General features: G+C 36.6%; 1 protein-coding gene across 1 annotated transcript in view; it reads right to left on the reverse strand.

The window, feature by feature from the left end:
- Positions 1 to 3,304: 3,304 nt before the first annotated feature.
- PIKFYVE (phosphoinositide kinase, FYVE-type zinc finger containing) overlaps positions 3,305 to 20,943 on the reverse strand; it is a gene marked incomplete in the record, with an annotated part of 92,057 nt that continues 74,418 nt past the window's right edge. The window contains 4 exon segments of the mRNA XM_072418652.1: positions 3,305 to 8,079; positions 10,389 to 10,463; positions 12,824 to 13,085; positions 13,175 to 13,303. Of these exon segments, the coding sequence (XP_072274753.1) occupies positions 7,964 to 8,079; positions 10,389 to 10,463; positions 12,824 to 13,085; positions 13,175 to 13,303 (582 nt within the window).

The following is a 20,943-nucleotide window of genomic DNA, read 5'->3' on the forward strand; positions in this document are numbered from 1 at the left end:
CAGGTAGTATGGATTTATAAAATCACAATCATCCTGAATGACATTATTACATTTACAGCATACTTGGGAATACACACAGGATACACTGAGTGCCATAACAGTACGTGGAAGGAGTATAGTAAATGTACGGCATCTCTCAATTTATTGCTATGTACCACAACTAATCCTAAAACGTGCTTTACAAATATTATACACAAACTTCAATATTTATCATTATGCTTCTTATACACCATGCAAGTCTCCAAATAAAGAGGACCTGGTCCAGCAAATGCACCATTAGATTTTAGGTGGCTATTATAGAAATATCATAAGAGTATTTCTTACAGATATAAGTAAGGATCAGTAAAGCTGTATAAAAGAAAAGTAAACTAGGCACTACGCATGAGTGGCACAGGAGTACACGGCAAAATGCTTTGCTTGGTTTAAATCTCCTCCAGAAATGACACCAGAATTGCCATCATAAGTCTATGTTAAAAATGGCCATGAGATTGTGGTGCATTTACCACTTACTCGTGCCTGGGAACAGCCTACATTCGGCATCTCTCTACTGCTATCCCATAAAGTATAAACTGAGGCGTCAGTGAGCCCCATTGCCCTTCAACCCTGCCAGTTGACATATGTGCAGACGCTGCTTAAGAATCAGGGCTGTGGGTGACTGAGCAGTTGGAAAGCTACCAGGAGCCATGGAACCCTGTCCAAACTATGTTCCTCGTTATATTCTCTTCTAGGTCTGGAGTCTTCTTCATTCAGCTACTGATCACTCCCTGCGTTTTAGCAGAGAAGACATACAAAGGATCTACTGCCAAATGATCGCTACCCTCAACAGTTATCAATAGTTTAGTTTAAATGTAAAGAAACCTTCAACAAAATAAATATGACTGAATATGCATATATTTTTTTTTTTATATTGCACTCTTACTCTATAGATTTATAGTATTTTACCCCATCTCACTTGCAGTGTGTGCCTCCTTCCCATGCACTGATCCCCCTCTCATGTGGAAGGAGACAGTGAAGTAACACGTGTTACAGGCAGGGGGTCCTTGACACCACGTGATACAGGCCGGGGGTCTCTGACACCATGAAGAAGGAGGGTGGGTGGTTCCAACTGGTGAATATATATCCCACCTGGGCAGCATGTGGACAGTGTGTGGTTGGTGGAAGGGAAGATGTGTAAAGTTATCTGCGAGTCGCCTTTCATGCCTCCTGTTCTTTTCCACAAACTTCCAGTGATGTGGCATGCGGAATCTTCATCTTTGTTAGATATATATGTGAAAGTGCTGGGTGATTTTAGAGTTGTCTGCAGTCATAGCATCTGGCTGGGACTCATCTTTCTGAAAAGACTTTCTTGCACCTCAAACTTGATTCTAAGATCCACAAAAGAAGGTTATGCTGGAAAATGTGAAAAAGTGCGCCATAGCAAATAGCAAAATAAATCAAGCCTACCCATAACTGCAGCATCAGGGTATCCTTTACATGGTACACAGGGGCTACCTTTGGTCTTCACTTTAAAGAAACTATAAGCTGGGATCTAGGAGGGTGCCTGGCATCTGGAGGAAGTAATAAAATGCAGTCTATGAAACCTTCTCCCAATTCTGGCAGATATATGCCCTGAGATGATTGGCAGGGTGTAGGGCAGTGTTTCTCTGCCAGGGTTAAGTGGAACTCTAGAGTTCCTCCAGGGGTTGCTAGGAGTTCTTTAAAGAGGAAGTACAATAAACCAATAACTAACCAAAAAAAAAACACCTTTAATCTCGCAGATCAGTCTATCAGTTGGGAGTTTTGTTCCATCAGGTCCCGTGTTGACCCGGTATCCTTCTTCAGCCTGGCAGAAAGGCAGTGTCGGGTGCCAACATCTCCTCTCCTCTTCCTACGTCACCTGATCTCGCACTGTGCAGGCGCGAGATCAGGTGACGTAGATTGGGGAAAAAAATTACTGATCTCACTGTGAATGTGTGATGTAGGTATCCTGGGAGGCTCTGCTCTCCCCACCATTCTTAATCACCTAGGCCATGAAGAATTGGAGGGGGGCGGTGCTGCAACGTTTTTTTTTTTTTGTTTTTTTTAATGAGTGTTGCATTAAAAAAAAATTGTCTCTTCTTTCATGTAAAGTAAAAATTTAGTTTAGGTATGAGTAACTTGTAAATCTCAGATCAGTTTAAGAAATACAATTTATCTTTTTGGCTATCTGTAAGGTTGACATAGTTCCTACTGATCACCAATGTACCCTGAACTGTGGATATAGTAACTATGTTAGAGGTTGAGAAACACTCGCGTAGGGTTATGACTTTCCCAGGCCAATAAGACCTGTTTGCATGGAGTGACACATTGGGGACCTGAGAAGGTGTCAACAGTTTCTGCTAAGTAGCTGGTGGATGACAGGAAGCCTGGAGCCCTGGAAAAGTGTGGCACCAATGGCTGAACTCTTCCATTGATCTCCACATTTCCCCCCTTTAGCCTAGAATTGGCCTAGAAGGAAATGTTTCTGTGGAAATGGAGAATTGTTGTCTTTTGTTCTGTTCAGAATAACAATGAATAATGTATAAAAATCTATTACGGTTTCATTTTTTCTACTCTTTTTGCTGTGCATTTCCTTACACATTTTTCTGATCTCTCAGAATGGGTAAAATCAATATCATGGCACTTGTTATTTTTAGGAGGCCTTTTGGGAGCACACATGAGGAAGTATAGAATTATAAAAGGACTATAATGTCAATAGGCTTTAGAAGTCCCTTGTTTTTGGTCCCCAGTCTCTGTATCCTGCAGCATGTTGTCTCCATCAACTCTTTATTCCCTGACCATCTCACCAGTCTTTCTACCGTAGTATGTCCTGTGTTTTCTGTAGCATTATGTAAGCATTGCATACCCTGAATATTATGTGTGGCCCTTTGTTAATGTCAGGCAGCACTACACCCAAAGGGCCCTGTAATTGGAGTAGGACGACCACCACTGAAAGAGCAGCTGTCACCATGTGCGTAGATGATCATTATCATTTATGAAAATTTCATTATACTCTTATAATACTGTATAGTTTTAGAGAAATACCATGCAACAAGGCATGTAACATTGTTCAGAAAATAGGAGAGGACCCTGCCCCGAAGAGTTTACAATCTAGTAGGTGGGGAGGTTTGTAGGTATATATCAACTGTATGTGGATTATTGTGCATTGTGTTCACCTTTCCCTCTGCTAGCTTCTCTTCAATTCTAAAAATTTCAAGCTTCTGAAAAATAACAACATGCTTCAGGCTTTTAGCTGAATTTACATGCAATTAGGAGAAGAACGTTTGAAAACAGCACAAGTCAGAAAAATAGTTCACTAGTTTATTGTAATTAGAAACAGTACATTTTCTACAGAATTATACATTGTTACAATTAAATACTATAACAAGTCAGTTGTATAAAATAGAATTAAAACAGTTTTGAGACCAAATATATACAATAATAATAACCTGTACAAACACTTTAAATACATATGTTTATTAACAGATGGATCACAGTTAAAAGAACTGGATATGCAGTAAATCTAAATGAAGCAAAGTATATTAAGTATAATACATCCTATAGATTTAATAATTGAAGAACATTCATTTACCACAGGTTATGTAACAGAATTATAAAATAGAAACAGTGGGAAAGCTTTACAAGAAAAATATTTCTAGTTTGAATTATCTACATTTTCTACTAGGGAATAATCATAATGATTTTACACAATATTCCAGTAGCCAAATAAGACAAGGTATGCGTATATATCTACATACAGAACTATGATGGGTAAAGTTGTACAAGTTGTGCCTTTGTGCTATGGAGTGCAACATATTTTGTCAAGGGGATGCCCTTTAAAAAGGACTAGATGCTAATGACATACTGGGACAAGCAGATGCATACAAATGATGCGGCGGTTAGCATAATGATCTATAGTTGGAAGACGCAATGCTGTTCTATGCTTGGAGAGCTGAAATAAGGTGAAACACATCACTGGAGAAATAGATCAGCTAGTGTTTTTTGTATTGTACATAAGACCAATTACACTTTCAAATTAAATTGAATAAATTAGATCATAATCCCCATTACTATAGACACTACTTGCTTTTTACCTTGAAACTTGAAGGTCCATACAGGACAAAACAAGTAGATTACACAGAACAAATTACCAGATTAATTAACTAGAACTTCAGGCAAATATAATAAATCTTTAGTCCAGTTGTGTATACATTTAAACATAATATATGGAATTGCAAATACTGCTAGTAAAAGTGCCAGAAATGTATTTTATAACCTATGAAAATCCAGTTTTCTTAAGGACAAATTTGTTTTGACTAAATTGTACAGTGATGTTTTTCTAATAGGGAGGTGCATGGGAAAGCTTAAAGCGGCAGTAGATGACAGGGAGGACTTTAATAGCCAATGAGAAGGTTGGTAAAGCAGAAAGCTTATAAACAAGCAGGTAAACGAGTTTATTTATATGCATTTAAATTGTGTATTTATCAGCCTGGTTGGTGGTATTACTTTTGCAATGTTCTTTCTAATCCTAAAACACCACTTCTAAAATACAAATATATAAATTAACATATATTTTCGCTTATCACTGTACATTTGAGCAGATGCACAGAAGAGGAACTTTTTTTTCAGGGTTGCTGTCTGGATGGTAAAAATAAACAGATTCACTAGGCTAAATGAAGGAATGCTCCATTAATAAATCACCCCAAATCATATTTGACCGATATAAATATCATGCTGATAACAGTATATCCCTGCAGAATGACTAATTGGTCAGGTGCTTGTAGAAAAAATGTGTGCGTGAGAAAAAGAAATACCCTGTAGGTATTATAATTGAAGTGTACAAACTGTGTCTGAGGCACAGAAGTTAAAGTGCTAAAATGTTCTTTAAACATAATAAAACAAAATGTGAACCACATATGCAAAATGCTACAATTCAAAAACACAATATCCTCCAAATCAAACAATATGCAATAACAAGCTGAAGGCTCCTGCCAGTTTGCATTCCTTTGGGATGAGGGTTTTCAGAGTAAAGCCCACCTTACTTCACCCTCCCACTGTCAATTATTTCATTTGTTTCACCAGAGTTATTCGCTGCCAGATGGTCTGACCCAACATCCTCACCATTAGTATATGAGGCTTGCACTGTACAGGATTATGCTGAGGCCCCAACCACAATCCAGAGTGCCGGGCAGCAGAAGAGAGCCCCAATGGCTGAGGGAAAGGGTACAATGTAAGTCTTTCCCCATAAATATCATGCTCTAGACAGACCAAGCTATTACTGCTTTAAGTGGGGATAGTGACTCATTGCAATGATAAAAAATTACTTTGAATGTTATAGAACAAAGCTTGATGAAGTGCAACTGTGTGAAATAGCAGTAACCTTTTTTTAAGCTTACCTAAAAAAAAAAAAACAAACAAAAAAAAAACTATTTTTGTTCTGGTTGGTGCATTTTTGTACATGTCTTCATGTTCATGGTAAATATAGTACTTGGTGTGGAATTCCCAATGTTTAGATCCACAATGAATTTTTCTACCAGTCTTATCCATTAACTGACTGTGGTGTCACTGCTGCCACTTTCATTTCTGAAATATAGTTAGTGACTTTATTATGCAGCATGACTCTATACTTTCTCTATGATCTAAACATCAAACATAAATAAAAATGAAAAATCTTCAAGAAGCATTTTTAACTTTGTTACTTTCAAAAACCTAAAGCCTAACACTAGGTTCAGCAAAGGATTACTTTGCAGAAGTGATAGTGCTGAAAGGATTAATTGCCCATTAACTGTGCGCATAGACAAAAATAAAACTTTTAATACCACAGATATCACCTCTGTATAACGATTCCTGGGAGCGGACATCATCCCCCACAATGCAGGGCTAGGAGCTCTGCATTGTAGGTAGAGAAAACCAAGTCCTAGCCTACAGCTCCAAGCAGTCAGATGGAAGAGGGTTGCACTAGTCATCAAATGAACAAGGGATAAGATAATAAAGAAATATTTGCATCCCTCTAGACAAAAAAAAATGGGATTTATTAAATGTAGGTCTAGTCTCACTACAAGGCAAGTAGTGGAGTTCAGCTTTAAAGTCAAGCATTTTATATAACATTAATAAGTCTATAAAGATTTTATGTATAAGCTTTTAACTTACTAACTGTTCTCCCACATTTGTAGTGTTTGTAACTATGAATTTACAGTTCATATAGTGATGTTTATTTTTTAGGTTTTAGTGTTTAAACCTTTTTATATTTGACTTGTTCTTCTGTATATGTGTGTGTATAAATCTGTTCCTTTATGACTTGTACGGTTGTGTGGTATCAATTTCACTGTATCCATGTATATATATATATATATATTGGTTTTACTATTTATTAAAAGCACACTTTTTCTAAGACCTACCATTTTGGTAGCATATTAAAATCATGAGTTCAAATACAAAATGTGCCATTTAACAAACTATTTTAATAACTGCACATGTATTCTCTCCAAACAGCAATCATATAGATGCAAGTGTGCAAATCTTGCAAGAGAGACTTTGTTCTCAGACACTCTATGGAAAAATAAAATAATATAATAAAAAAAACAACATTCTACTGCAATATAAAAAAAAATAAAAAGCATACACAAATATTTGTACTAAATTGAAAAAAAAATTGGAAAGGCCTTTGAAAAAAGGGATAATGAATTTGTCAACCTACCTATAGATCCCCTACTGATGAAAGGCTGACATGTTTACTGTATTTTTTATGAATGAGCCTAGATTTTTAGCAAAGGCCTAAATAATACATCTGATATACATCTCTATACCTGGTTTGGCAATTTAGCAGAAGGGCTGGTGTGCCTGAGATTATGCTTGTGAGCTGCTGTTAGTATAGGCTGTTCATACTCAAATATTCATGTTTTCCTGTTTCATTTGTTAAAGAAACAATACTCCTCCTTTACTGCTTAGTAATACAATGATCCTTCTTAGTAAGACAAGCATGCATGTGCTAATTGGGTCTTGTAATATGATCGGTAACACACTATTTAGTGATTTAAGGACTCACAAATTACTGGAGGAAGTATAAAGATAACAATCAAAAAAGTCACTGGGGGCAGTTTTCATACTTCTATACTAATAGGAGATGTTAATATTTAGGTAAATATAACTAATCCAAAGAGTTTGGCAAAGTTTAACAGTACAATAAGTATGAGGGCTCTTTTACAATTCTAGGCTTTCCAGTCCAGTCCCATGGACCTCCATGTTGACATGCTTATTGGTTGTTCTACAGATACTTTGTTAGGCACCCCTGGCTTCATTGTATGTGTATGTCATTCTGCTGGCAGGAGTGCAAATTCCTCAGACTGAAAGATATTGTGACCTTCCAAGAAGCCATAATGAATATCTAAATGAAAACATTTGTCATCTTTATCGCAGCAAATAACCCTGGCCCGGTTGAAGCATGATGAGTGGACATTAAAAGGCAGCATTGATCTTTACATTACAGTCCTAGAGCGACAAAGGTAGTACTGAGATTATATGACAAGATGCAGAGTCATTAACAGATGTTTTGGTGGTTACAGTTGACTCCGATAGTAACTGAGCAGCCAAAAGTGTCTCAGACAACTATACAGGAGACTGTCTTAAGCTATACAAGGATAATCTAAAGATATTGGCTGCACAGCAGTCACCATATTACCTTTCTTTTACTCAAGAAAGTTTTTCTTTAGGCAGATTTCCATTTACTTGGTCCTCATTCCAAATCAGCCTCATTTACATACATACAGTCCCTGGATTTACAGTGTTGTAAAACAAGTCCCAATTTTCCTTATGTACAAATGACATTTTTACTTACACATTCCCTCAATGTTTTTTATGAGTAATTAAAAAGCTGTAAAGATACAAATAAAATCTAAGTAGAGAATGTTAAGTCAAGGTCTTTTGTGCTGTGAATATTAATTTTCACATAAAAATGGTCTTCGGAATGCTAACAGTTGCCTCCAAGTCCCGTCCAGTGGTCAGGCACCATCAGAAAATACTTATCCATTGCTTCACAAAATCGAGTTCGATACAGCTCTGGAGATACTACAGTTGGCATCTTACCTAAGTGTCAAGGAAACAAGATAAATATATATAGCGCAAATGTGTAAAATAGCAAGCTTCATAGTTTAACTACACAACAAGTATAAATTGAGATTTTTTTTTCACTGTCAAAAATGCTGATTTATACTTGGATCAGAAAAAAGAAAACAAGTGCTGCAGGCTAGTGGCTAGAGTTGCTCGGGTCTGGACTACGAAATTTTACAGTCACTGACAAGTATAGTTATGCTGCCTGATGCAGACGATGGCAGCTGTCACAGTCTGGCACCTGGATTGGTTAAACAATGACAAGAGCTCAACTGGGCTCCTGTCATTGTGCAGACCCAATCCTACATAGGGCTCACATCATCACTGCTTACATTCTTTTAGCCAATAATGCAGGAGACCACCCAAGGAAAGCTGTCCTCAGCTGACCTCTTGTGGGATTGCTATTAGTGGTTGTAATGGGATCTCCTATTTGGACACAAATGGACCATAAAACAGTAAATATCAGTTAAAAACAGAAAGATTTTTTTTCTATTATGATGCATGTTTATTTCTTGGGCTTATTTAACACTTTCTGGAATTGGGTAAAATTTAATTTTTTTTTTCTGTTGCAGCAATAGGAGCCAATACCTTATAAAGGAACTAATCCTGGTAAAGTGGTACACCAATAGGAAATTCCCTAGATAAGAAATGGATAAGTAGAAGTAGTATACCACTTGTTGGTTTTCTCTGTCCAGCATACTTTTGCCCCTTTTGCCACATTTTTTGGTAACTAGTTTACTTAGATGACAGACTTCTATTAAATGACTTACATCCTACAAATTGTGCTTGCCCTTCTTTCTGTTTATAATAATCATGTTTAGGTTGAAACACTGTACTAAAGCATGCAACAGTATATGTGATGTTTTGGATGCATGAGCAGTGATCTCAAATATTGAGCTCTGGGAAAATCTCTGTTACTTATTTTTTGACTCGCTGGCCTCCACACAACTGGAATATTTCCTGAATAACATTTTTTTCACAGCTTACCATCGCAAATCCACAGGTGATTTAGCAACTTGGTGATAACAAATCAACATAATACAGGACTTTCAAGAATATACTAAAATGTGTAAAATATATTTAATTTGATCATACTAAGTCAAATCATTAATTTTGGGATCTATGCAAGAAGATTGGATTATTTTAGCAACATTTCCAATAGATCTAAGCTCTTTCAGAATAAGACTATAATGGAATCATGCTAAACTTTTTTCATATGCAAACCTTTTTGCTGCCAGGGCCATTTTTGTATTTTTTGCACACATGGTAAAATGCACATTTTAGGCTCGCAGATTACCTTAAATCACATAACATTATACATTTCTGATCCCTTTAGATTAAAATGGTGCACCCTAATTTCAACAGAAAACAACACTGACCATTAAGCAGTGAAAGTGATTATGGAATTATAAACTGTACTATATATGTACATATATATGGTATTAGTTTGCAATTAATACCCAAACTAAAGTCTATCTTTACTTTATATTAGGCTGTATTTTCTTAGAATCATAAAAATGTAAAGGGGAGAAAATCAATTTTTACCCATAGTGTCAGTGTTGCCCTGCACTCTGTAATCTTGAAGTTTCATTTCCATGAAATAAAAAAACAAATTCCTTCAAGCACTTTCATTCCACAATACAAAGCTTGGTACCAAGGTTGGCCAACACCTGGCAGGACTTGTACAGTTGAAACCTGTACTCAAAAAGGGCAAGCAGTGGGCAAATAACTGGTATGACTTATATTAAAATGGATTTGAAAGCTATAAAGCCATATGAATATTAGCAAAACTACTATGTGCCAACCTCCTGCTTGAATGAAAGCCCATTGATCTTGAAAGAAGTACTGAGCCAGGGTGCTGTGATGTGTTTGGGAAACTATGTAAAGCACCCTGCTGACTCAAAGAAGAATGGAGACACAATGATAACACTATTGGGTCAAAAAAAAAAAATGATAAAACAGATTTTTTAAATATGTAAATGACATTTTAATGAAGTAGGAGGGAGAAACTAGGGAACAAAAAATGTAAGCAGGTGAATTTGTAGCTTAAGCAAAAATACATAAATCACACATACATGGTGTAGGTTATTTTACACTTCTCGTTATTAATTCACTTACAGCTGCATTTTATGGTTTTTACCTTGGTTGCCATCTGTCACTCATGCCCCTAAATGTAATGTAAGGCAACATTGCCAATTCATGAAAAAAGGCAAAATAATTTAAATTGATAAAATATAAATTGATACTGAATGCTAAACAAAAAAAATCTAGAAAAATGATCTAACCTTGACCACCCAAGATGCCAGTAGATTTGACAACCATTTCAAGTTTCTTATCCCATGTGAATGTTCGGATGTAATCTGTCAGTGAGCAAAAAGGCTTTAATTATAAAATGCAATAAAGAAAAAAGTATTATGCAAACAAATACTAGAAGGACTGTGTAAACAGAATACTACCTTAGTATAAACAAAAAGACTATAATATTATCATAAATATAAAAATATGAACCATGAATTTAGTTATTTTTACCAACAGTTTTTACTTGGACTTCCTTCCCTTCAAATACACAGGAAAGATATGTAAAAGTTTCACGTCAGCATACGAGTTTAATACATTTGTCACTGTAATATACAGTATTTGTTTCATAATTTCAATTTACCATTAATGAAGCATTCATTGTTTTGATACTTGAAAGGAAAAGGCAATTTCCCACCTATAGTAGGGCCCAATAGTTTACTATGATTTTTTCAATACATTTTTATAATGTTTTGGATAGAGTGGTAAGGGTTGGAAACCCCGAAATGCAAATACAAATACAATACAAATATTTTTTGTTGTTGTTTCTGTTCAACAAGAACATTTCCTCATTGATTACTGTCCTGACAACATTAGAGGAAAACCTTTTAAAGCAAGATGAGACTCTCTATTAGGCTCTTAAAAGTATTAAGGTTAGTTAGTTGTTAGTAAAACAACTGTCCTCATTTAAAGATTTCTGTTCCCCTGTTCTTGTGAGAGCTGTAACATTCTGGCATTTTCATCCTTTCCATTGCAGTGTCAATGGTCAACAGAACAAACAGAGAACAGCAGTTAAAATCTGCCAAAGGTTCCCCCTTTTAACTCTATTCAAAACATAGAAAAAAAAAAATAGAAATATAGAAAAAGAAATAGAAAGAATTTGCTATAGATAAATTTGAAAGCAGCCAATACATATTTTCAAATATATACCTTATTTAAAAAGGCAAGGAATCAAATATTTTCATAATTTCAAAAAGTTCATTTTTTTAAACTTATCTGAAAATGCAGTTCACAAACAATTTGATTTAATTTTAAATTGAAATTTATAGTAAAATCCCAAAGGACTTCTAATCCTTCTAATACTTTTATATGCAAAAAGTTAAAAAGCCAAATATAGATGAAAGAATTAAGCAAGCTATTTTATAACACAATGTTTTTATGTATAGGGGCCTTCTCCAATCACACATATTTTACCAGGACTGAACATGTAAATTAGTGGTAATTACAAAGTTAGATTATCAAGATCATCGATAAAGCTTAACACCAGGAATTGGCAGAGGATTATAAAAAGTAGGCGATGCTTCCCAAATGAGAGAGATAATCCTAGGCAATGTTCTGAAGAATTCACAGTCTTGACATATAGCTGTATTGGATGAGCCTCAACAATCAACCGGAGTCTTTTGGGATTTCAGTCAGGTATATTGTGTTTGTTCTCATTATGAATGTGAAGTGGAACACTTAAAGGCATACAAGTTTTTCATCAGGGCATTAATGTAAACACTATTAAAATATGAATTATTAAGATGCACACCACAGTGATTTCCAGCTTATTAATAGGCATACATATTTATAATGTCTGTCATAGGTTTTAGGAAAAAAACATAAAAAACCCACCAAATTTATCTCAGGGGCTTCAATACAAGCTAAAATGGAATTATACTGCACTACAACTTAAGTCATACTCAAATGTAAGTTAAATATTAACTTACAACAATGCTTTATAACCCTCCACTGCCTACACACCTGTCCACTTTCCAAAGTGTGCACAGCCTTCCCCGCAATAAGCATCCCATCAAATCTCCCATTCTTCATTCTATCTCTATTCATTCCAATAGAGAGGCTGCCTACCTTGGATTGGACAAAAAAAACTTTCTTTGGAAAGGCTGTGTACATCAAGTGATTGGGTTATACACACAGAATCCATACATTGTAAATAAGGTTCAGTAATTCATTCTAATCCTAAATTGTTGCAAAATCAGCTAAGGAATGAATATAGGTGCTACAGGCAGTGATTAAAATTCAGAGAAAGTTTTCACAGGTGTCTAGAGAACAGAGAGATTGGTGCAAAAATAATGCGATGTGCACAATAATTCAAAGTGCTAAGTTTCAACTAAGGTGTTGGGACACTAGGAGCACGGGATCACCAAGAACGGCCAAAAGTTGACTGCTTTGACAGATCATATTTTTGGCTTCATAAATCCCTGGATCCTGCTTTGTATAATAAATTCAGATGGTGTTGATACGCAAGTGTCACACAAATGCCACCATGTACATGAGCATATGCAACCCCTTTTTCTGCTTTGTTTTAGATTTAAAAGGCACTAAAATGCATAAATGTTTATAAATGATTTATCAAGGACAAATGTTCAATGAACATTACCCAAAAGTAGACAAGGCATAAACAAAACAGAATGTATTAACTTACCAATGATTCCAACCACAAGCTCATCAGTGGTGTCATCCCGTCCTACTAGGAGAGAGTAGTCAATGATAAGATGGCTGGATAGAAAGTGGGAGTCACTGTGTATGGAGGCTCGGAGAACAGACTTGCAGTGTGATCGGATGTACAGGGGGTTGTCCCGCACAAGTTTTAGCAGATTTTCATCAAGCAACACAACATCACAGCTCTCCTTTCCAGTATCTGTCTTCACATTCCGGTTCCTCAAAGAACCTTTTAGATCAAAAACCTAAAGCCAAGCATAACATTTAGTCCTAAAAAATTGCTGCCCCTTTAAAAATATTTATGCAAGACTTATTTTGCATTCTAATTTGTTACCTGTGCCATTTTTCTGCCATAAAATAGGTTTTCCATGACTAACAGATCCAACTTTTTCTCTGTGTTGTTCTGAGAATTCTTGTAACCAATTCTGTACACTCCTAAAATCTTAGCCAGTGCTGTCGGCCTCTAAAGATGCAGAAAAAAATGAATGTTAAGACCAGGATGATAAAAAGTAATTAAAACAGAAGGTTTATCAGCGTTAAAGCAAACTTTGTTCAGTAATCATAGTACAGTCCAAACTCAGACAAAAAAAAATCCTGAAAAAATCCATTAAAGGTACGGCAAAAGTTTTATGTATTTTATTTACCAAGAACACTACCTAAAACTATTTTGCATATTGTCAAGAAACAAACGGGAAAATATAGCAAGCACAGGGATTACATAAATGTGTACAAATAGGAGAACACCACATTACAATGTTTGACTGAAATACATCAGAGTACAAGTACTAGATCTCTTAACTGAAAAAGAACAACAAAAATGTTTTTTGCTTTCACCAGACACACTTGAAAAAAGTAACCAATGATTTTTTGGTGCAAAAACACTGGATTTTTTTTTCAACACACCTAACACAATAAATTAGAGACATACAAGTCTATACTATGGCTACATTATTTCATGCTTCTGCCAGATACAGCATGGCCATGAAAATGAAGTACTACATTTAAGTTGGGTTTAATTATTTTTTTTTTGCTTCTATGAAAAATATGAAAATTTATTTGGGGAGGCACATTTACAGATGGTCCAACAAGACAGTGATGTCTGGAGAAACATAGATGCTTTTATGAAGTATATCTAAAAAAATTTACATCAAAGGAAGAAGATAAACTGTGCACACAAAAAACAACCCAGTACAAGATCAAAGGATACATATACAGGGTTTACATGCACTTATTTTTTCAAAGCAAACATATACAAGGTTTACATGCACTTATCTTTAAAATTAAAGCTCACAATAAAAGAGCACTCATACTCTTCTGTTTGTATCATTTTAGACAAAATGACACTCTTATTATATCGGCGCTTTTTAGCACGCTTTACAAAGCTGTCAAAAGAACAGAAAAGTGGATGATTCACTTCAGAACAAATTACAGGGAAAAATACAAACCTTTCATACTCCTATATCATGTAAGACATTAAATGTTTGACTTGTAAAAACTGATAAACGATCCTAGTGCTTTAAGATTAAAATCGAATTTCCAAGGTATGCTTTTCTCTCCATCAGTGTTGTACCAAGTTTTCTACTCTATCTGGGTATGGCAGTCTACTTAAGTGTAAGGTGGGCTTAACAGCAATCCAGGTTTACTTATGAGCACTGCTCGCCCCTGGATGAATGCCTGCCCCAAGATTACAGCTGAATAGGAAGCTGACTGGACTAACCAAAAGACTCCAGAAAAATGCAAGTGCAATGGAAGAGGTAAAACTTTACTCTCCTTATATGCATATGCTTATATGCACAGGCATTTTTTGTTTTTTATTTCCTGGACAAAGGCAAGTCAAAAAGAAATGCACAAAGTTCAGTAACCCCCAGCAATTACACTGGGGAACAAATTTGAACAAATTTTTTGTTGACACTAAAATAGGTATGCTGATTCTGAAAGTGCAGTTAGTTTTCTTCTATAACGTCAGGTTTTTTCTCTACCGTTTTTAATAATGTGATTACTTGTGGACGTTAAAATGGTATGCTTCCTTCTTGGTCAGCAACGCAGAAACACCAAGTATCCCTGCTATCTGTGCATGTGGGACAGCAAAGCCCGTGAGAGGCGTTGGGTGGAAAGGAATTGGCCTCCAAGATCTGCCCTAAAACCAGGTGATCCAAACATTCTACATGAGCCACTTGTTGATAGAAAGAATATTATATTCCTGCCTCTGCACATGAAACTGGGTCTGATGAAGCACTTCGTTAAAGCTTTGCCAACTGAAGGAGACTGTTTAAAAGTACCTCGTTTTGGCATTTCCTAGCCCATCATTTGAAAATATTAAAGCCCGGTGTGTTTGATGGTCCACAGATTCGGCAGCTCATCAAAGATAAACCTTTTATCAGGACAATGTCAGAAGTCGAAAAGAATGCTTGGTTATCATTCAAAGCAATTATCAAGGACTTTCTTGAAAACACACAAGCAAATAATTACGCAGAAATTGTCCAGAAACTCTTGGAGAGCCACACAATGCTTGGTTGCAATATGAGCATCAAGGTGCATTTTCTGCATAGCCATCTTTCTAACTTCCCAGAAAACCTTGGTGCAGTCAGTGATGAGCAAGGTGAACGATTCCACCAAGATTTGAAGGTCATGGAAGGACGGTATCAGGGTAGGTGGGATGTACATATGATGGATGACTATTGTTGGAGCATCCAGCGGGATTGTCCTAACACTGAACACTCCAGGAAAAGCTATATGTGTAAATTTTTACCTTAAACGCTTACCCAATTAATTTTCAAATGTTTTACTGTGAAATGAAATGTCAGAGTAACAATAAATCTTTTGTATGAACAAAAGAAACTTAAACAAACAGTACATTCAAGTTATTTCATTATATTTTTATTGTATGTAAAATTTGTATGTTTTTTGACAAAAATGGAGGGTACCCTGTATCGTAAAAACTGGATGTGATAGCAAAAAACTGGGGTAATTTCTGGATTCACCACCCAAAAATTAGTTAAAAAAAAAAAAGATCTAATTCAACATAAAATGTGTTCCCCGGTGTTATATTTTAATTATCTTAGTGCTTTGAAAGGATAGAGTGAAATATGATTGGCTGATTAGTGTTTTGCACATCCTTTGGTCATTGCATTACCTTAGTAAATCAGTTTAAAGCAAATCCTAAACTAGAATTTTTACCCTGCATAAAAGGGCAGCGTAAAGCCTCCTGGGATACATACATCATGCATCCCAGGAGGCTTCTGGCTGCGCCTTCTGTGTATACCCATTCTCGGGCATAGGTGGAAGGAGATTTTTTTTCAATGGGGGAAAAAAACTCTTTTTTTCTCAATTCACATCACCTGATCTCGCATCTGTGCGAGACCAGGTGATGTAGCCAGAAGAAGGGCGAAGAAGATGGCAGCGCCCGGCGCTACCTCTGTGCCAGAATAAAGGAGAATTCCAGGACAACGAGGACTCGATCTAGAAAACCATTAGCGGGATCAATGGATCTGCAAAAAAGGTAAGTTTTTATTTGCGTTTTACTTCCACTTTAATTTTTTAAAAGCAAAACAGAGCATGTGGGCATTAAGCTAAATGCTTTCAACATCCTCTAGCTTTAACCTCCAGATCAGCAAGCAGACTCTGTTTAGAAACGATTTCCGATAAAGCTATTCTCCAAAGAAGTGTTGAACCCATGAGACAAAAACTGATACAAAAGTTGTTTAAAGTCAAACTCCAGGCACATATAACACAGTTAGGTTGTTTCCATATTTGTATTGGGGTAATGCATGTGTTAGCAACCCAGTGAAGCTGTAGTTTAGAGGATCATTTCTGGAACAGCGCTAAGTGAAGGGACTGCGCCTCCGAATCCAATTGCCGTTGGATCCCCTGCACCGAGAGGATGTCCGGTACTCCACTCTGGTCTAATCATAAATATCCTTCAAAAGAATTGGAACTGCTTCAAAGAAGGCTACCTTAAGGTCTAGGACACTCATGGAAAAGGGGCTTCCTATGTGCAGATTAATGCATCAATAATGTATGGTGGACAACTCCTGTGCTAAAGGGTTCAAACTTGAAGCTTGAGATGCTAGAGGTTTATCCTGTTAAATATAAAGCTCTAGTCTGTCATGTACCCAGAACTAGTTCCAAATACTCCAAACGACGAGTGATGATTGGTTTAACAACAAACCAAATCACTTCAACATCTGGACAGTAAAAGGCATTTTGTCTGACAGAGTCTGTGCCTACAGTTCCCTCAACAGTAGGCCACAAGAATGCAGCAGAGTTTTACTGGAACCAGGAACTTGTAGTAGCAATGACCCATTTTTGTGCAAAATTCTTACCAAATAGATACAAAAGTGCAAATTTAAAGCATTTGCAGCCTTGGTAGTGGTAAATAACCCAGTGCTGGAGACTGCACTGTTAGAAGTTACAGGCTTATCCTTTAGTTTCACAGTGGTGCAAACTGCATCTATGGTGTCTTTTGAGTATATTAGCAGAAGAATAAACCCACAGAAGTAACCTCATCAGACAAGAGCTGGAATGGCTCAGCCAAATAGGGCCGCAGGCAAATCAGATCACGTTTTGAGTTAATAGGAACTCCCAGCTAGGGGTCTAGTGATGTTGCTACAGGAAGACAAAAGTGGTCAATTTTTCTAGGAGGAAAGAGATGGAAGCAAGATTTTTGTTTGGGGAAATGGTTAAATTAGTTGTTCGCACATCCTCCTTTTTGTTGCTAGTATATTACCAGATTTGCCCATCTGTTGAGTGTGAGATGTCTTAATTGACTATAAATAGATAAAAAAGACTTTGCTATCACCATTCTTTTAACTGCATGATTATTATTTACTTTGACTGTAACACTACCACAATAATAAAAAGAGTAGATGAGTTTTGGATAGGATAGGAGTTTATCTAAATAATTTAAAAGAATATGCTTTGGTATACCCACAGCAGATTTCAGCAATTGTTGAAAACGAAAGAATAAAAATTTCTAAAATACCAGTTTAAATAAGATACAAGGTCTATATTTTATAGACAAAACTAGAAAAATAAAAACCTGAAAAAAAAAAAAAAACAATTCTCAACATTTGCAGCCTTGTTTTATTAAATGAATCTGTTGGTTTTAATGTAACTATCTTTAAAATGTTTTCTCAGGAGTGTCAAATCAATCCCAAACCATATCCTTTATTATGATTTAAAATGCTCTCTGAAGATTTGGGCTGCATAACTATTTAACAAACAATTATGGTTAAATGAAGATTTGTCTGATACATAAAACTACAGGTTTCTTTGGGTTTTGAAGCACATTAGGCCAGAACCAAAAATATTAATCAGCAGTTTTCTCTTTTGATTCATCTACAATATTTTCCAAAGCTATGCAAGAATACAAGATTTATCAGAGAGATCTGAACACCACTGAAACTAAATGTGTCAGTTCTGTGAGCTTTCAGTAGCAGACATTAAAATGCCTACTTATCAGACATTTTGGCTGCATGACAGTTTCTGCTGCAGAGAAATATAATTTCGGTTAAGTGACCTAGTCCTCAGGCAAGTCCAATGGTTTAATTGACAAAAATCTGTAGGCTGTCATAGCTTACTTATTTGGAAAAATCTAGTGGCCTGACTGTTAAGCTATTTCAGTGGTTTCAATACTACACCACTTCACTCTGTAAATTACTTCTCTCTGGCTTACTGGCTTCTTTCTTTTTTTTAGGTACGTAAATCAGAAAACATTGCAAAATGCTCCCATATTGGCTCCTCCTGAAATGGGAAAAGCAGAGTGGCTTAGCAGGGAATTTGAGGTCTATGTGAAGGCAAAGTAAGTGTGTGATAGTAGGTGAAACCCCTTAGAGGTTTTTGTTATAAATTTAAAAAAAAATTATGGGATGCGATCCAAGATGAGGAGAAAAGAGTGAAAGATCATTGCTTAAAAATACTCCACTAGAATCAGTATATTGTTCCATATATCAATTCAGTAATTCCCCTTAAGTAACCGTTCCATCTCTGCAAACATTTTATTTAAGCTGCATTCCATTGCAAGACCCAAAGGTATCTGCATATACATCCATGGCATCGTTATCTCCCTAAACTCATAGTATTTTTTGAAGAATCTTTAATGATAAATGCTGGCCCTTACTCCCAGAATTTTGCAAGTTGAGAAGAGATTTATTTTAAGTACCAAAAAAATGTTTTAACACTTGTAAGGGGCAAGTCAGTTGTAGTTATTCTCACAGAACAGAAATACGCTTTCTTTCAAACTGCCCTCAAGTTATCGCATAGTTCTCCCCAGTCCGTTTTTTTTTTTTTTTTGGTGGGGAGGGGGGGGGGGCCGGCCACCTGCTGTGATTATTCCGCCTAGCACATTTTCAGCAGCTCCGAACGGACACCGGAGAGGCTGCTCTGCTCACTTCGTTTTCCGCTGATAAGAGCTGATAGCTGATTAGAGCTGGGCGGAGTGACAAGAGCACAGCACAGCTCGGGACACAGGCTGTCCCTCCCCCATCTCAGCTGTGTCGAGTCTTTAAAAAAAAAAAAAAATTGTGCAAACAATGTCTCTGCCCAGTGGGCGTGTGTAATGACGTCATCAGAGCAGTGTGTGTAAATGCAGCAATGAAAAAACTTATCTCTCACAAATCTATAACTGTCATAATATGTTACCCCGTCTGCTTCTCTTTTTTGAACCCCAATTTCCCTACAATGGTGGGGTGTACAAAGCCAAAAATGTAGGTGCAGGGGAGGGGGACACCTTTTGATAACCCCCACTCTAAAATTGTAGTACTATGGCAAACGCACTGCCCTGTTAAACATTACTGCCCACTTCTAACACTGGAAACCCAATTTCTCTTGAATGGGAAGGTGTAGGAAACTGAAAATGTGTGTTGAACGTCTATGGATAACACCTCTTAAAGTTTTATCACAATGGCATCATTAGAACATAAAAAACTCACACACACACACACACACACACACACACACAACTATCACACTGCGGGTAGATAAATTTCACAGGAAGTTTTTGATTTTGGCAGTGATGGGGAGGGCACTGGCAGTCCTGCCTCCATCTGCAATCACATGCATGATGCTCTTTGTGTTACCTAGGTATAGCGCTAGGAGGTGACATTTGAAGGTAGGCTGAATTCACACTGGCAGTAAGGTTGCATTTGGTGCGTTTACCCCTCATTTTCCTCTCGCCAGGGACCGCTGCTGCTTGAAAAACTGCTAGGCCTGAAAAGCCCAGCACTTACGGCCTGTTACCAATCCCAGGTGCCCAGCAGTTGGCAAGAAGTAGTCACTCAGGAGGGGCATTTTTTTTTACTGCTAATGTGTACTAAGCCTAATTTGTTGTTTGTTGCCACATTGATCACAATATTACACTACTACAAGGGATCACACTAATAAAACATGGAACTCTAGGGAGTTGGATTAAAAAACACAGCACTGGACTGTTGAGGCATAATACAAAAAATTGGAAAAATTGTACATTCTAACAAGCCAGCCATTAGAAAGTTGGAACAAAATATACGGGGTAGGTAGAACACTGACACAATAGCAGGGGTTACTGGATACATATGGCTTAAAAAACTAGGAGCTCCAAGTTTGCAGTGTCTAGCCCCACCCTCTTTTTTACCACTGGGCTACAGTTTCTGCCCACCCGGCTGAAAAAAATTTCTGGGGAGAACACTGTATCGTGTTAGTTGGTATTGTGCCCTCTAGGTAAAAATTAAAAGTAAAAAGAAGGTAATGTGGCAGATTACAGGAGGATGCCCCACACCAAGAAGAAAACAGTCCCTCAGTATTGCAGGTTCAAATAGTCAGGCTCCAACAGAATACTCCCTAATGAGGTGCTCTTACTAGCACCCAAGTTGAAAGCTCTTGGATTCTAATTCCACTTTTATGTGTAAATCAGAACACTTTTGTGTGTAATTTGTTCAAGTATTTCACTTTTTTTTTTGTAAGCACTGTTTAAACGAAGATATAGCAGCATTAATGTGTGCCCTTTAGATCTGCAAGTAGTTACGCTTTGAGCCAGCAATAAATAATGGTAAATTAATTTATTGAGTGTTTGTGTTTATTTAACGTAGAAAGTTTATTTAACTTTAGAAAGTGTGTTACAGAGTAAGA

Source organism: Pyxicephalus adspersus, chromosome 7 (genome assembly GCF_032062135.1).
Source record: "Pyxicephalus adspersus chromosome 7, UCB_Pads_2.0, whole genome shotgun sequence".
NCBI lineage: Eukaryota > Metazoa > Chordata > Amphibia > Anura > Pyxicephalidae > Pyxicephalus > Pyxicephalus adspersus.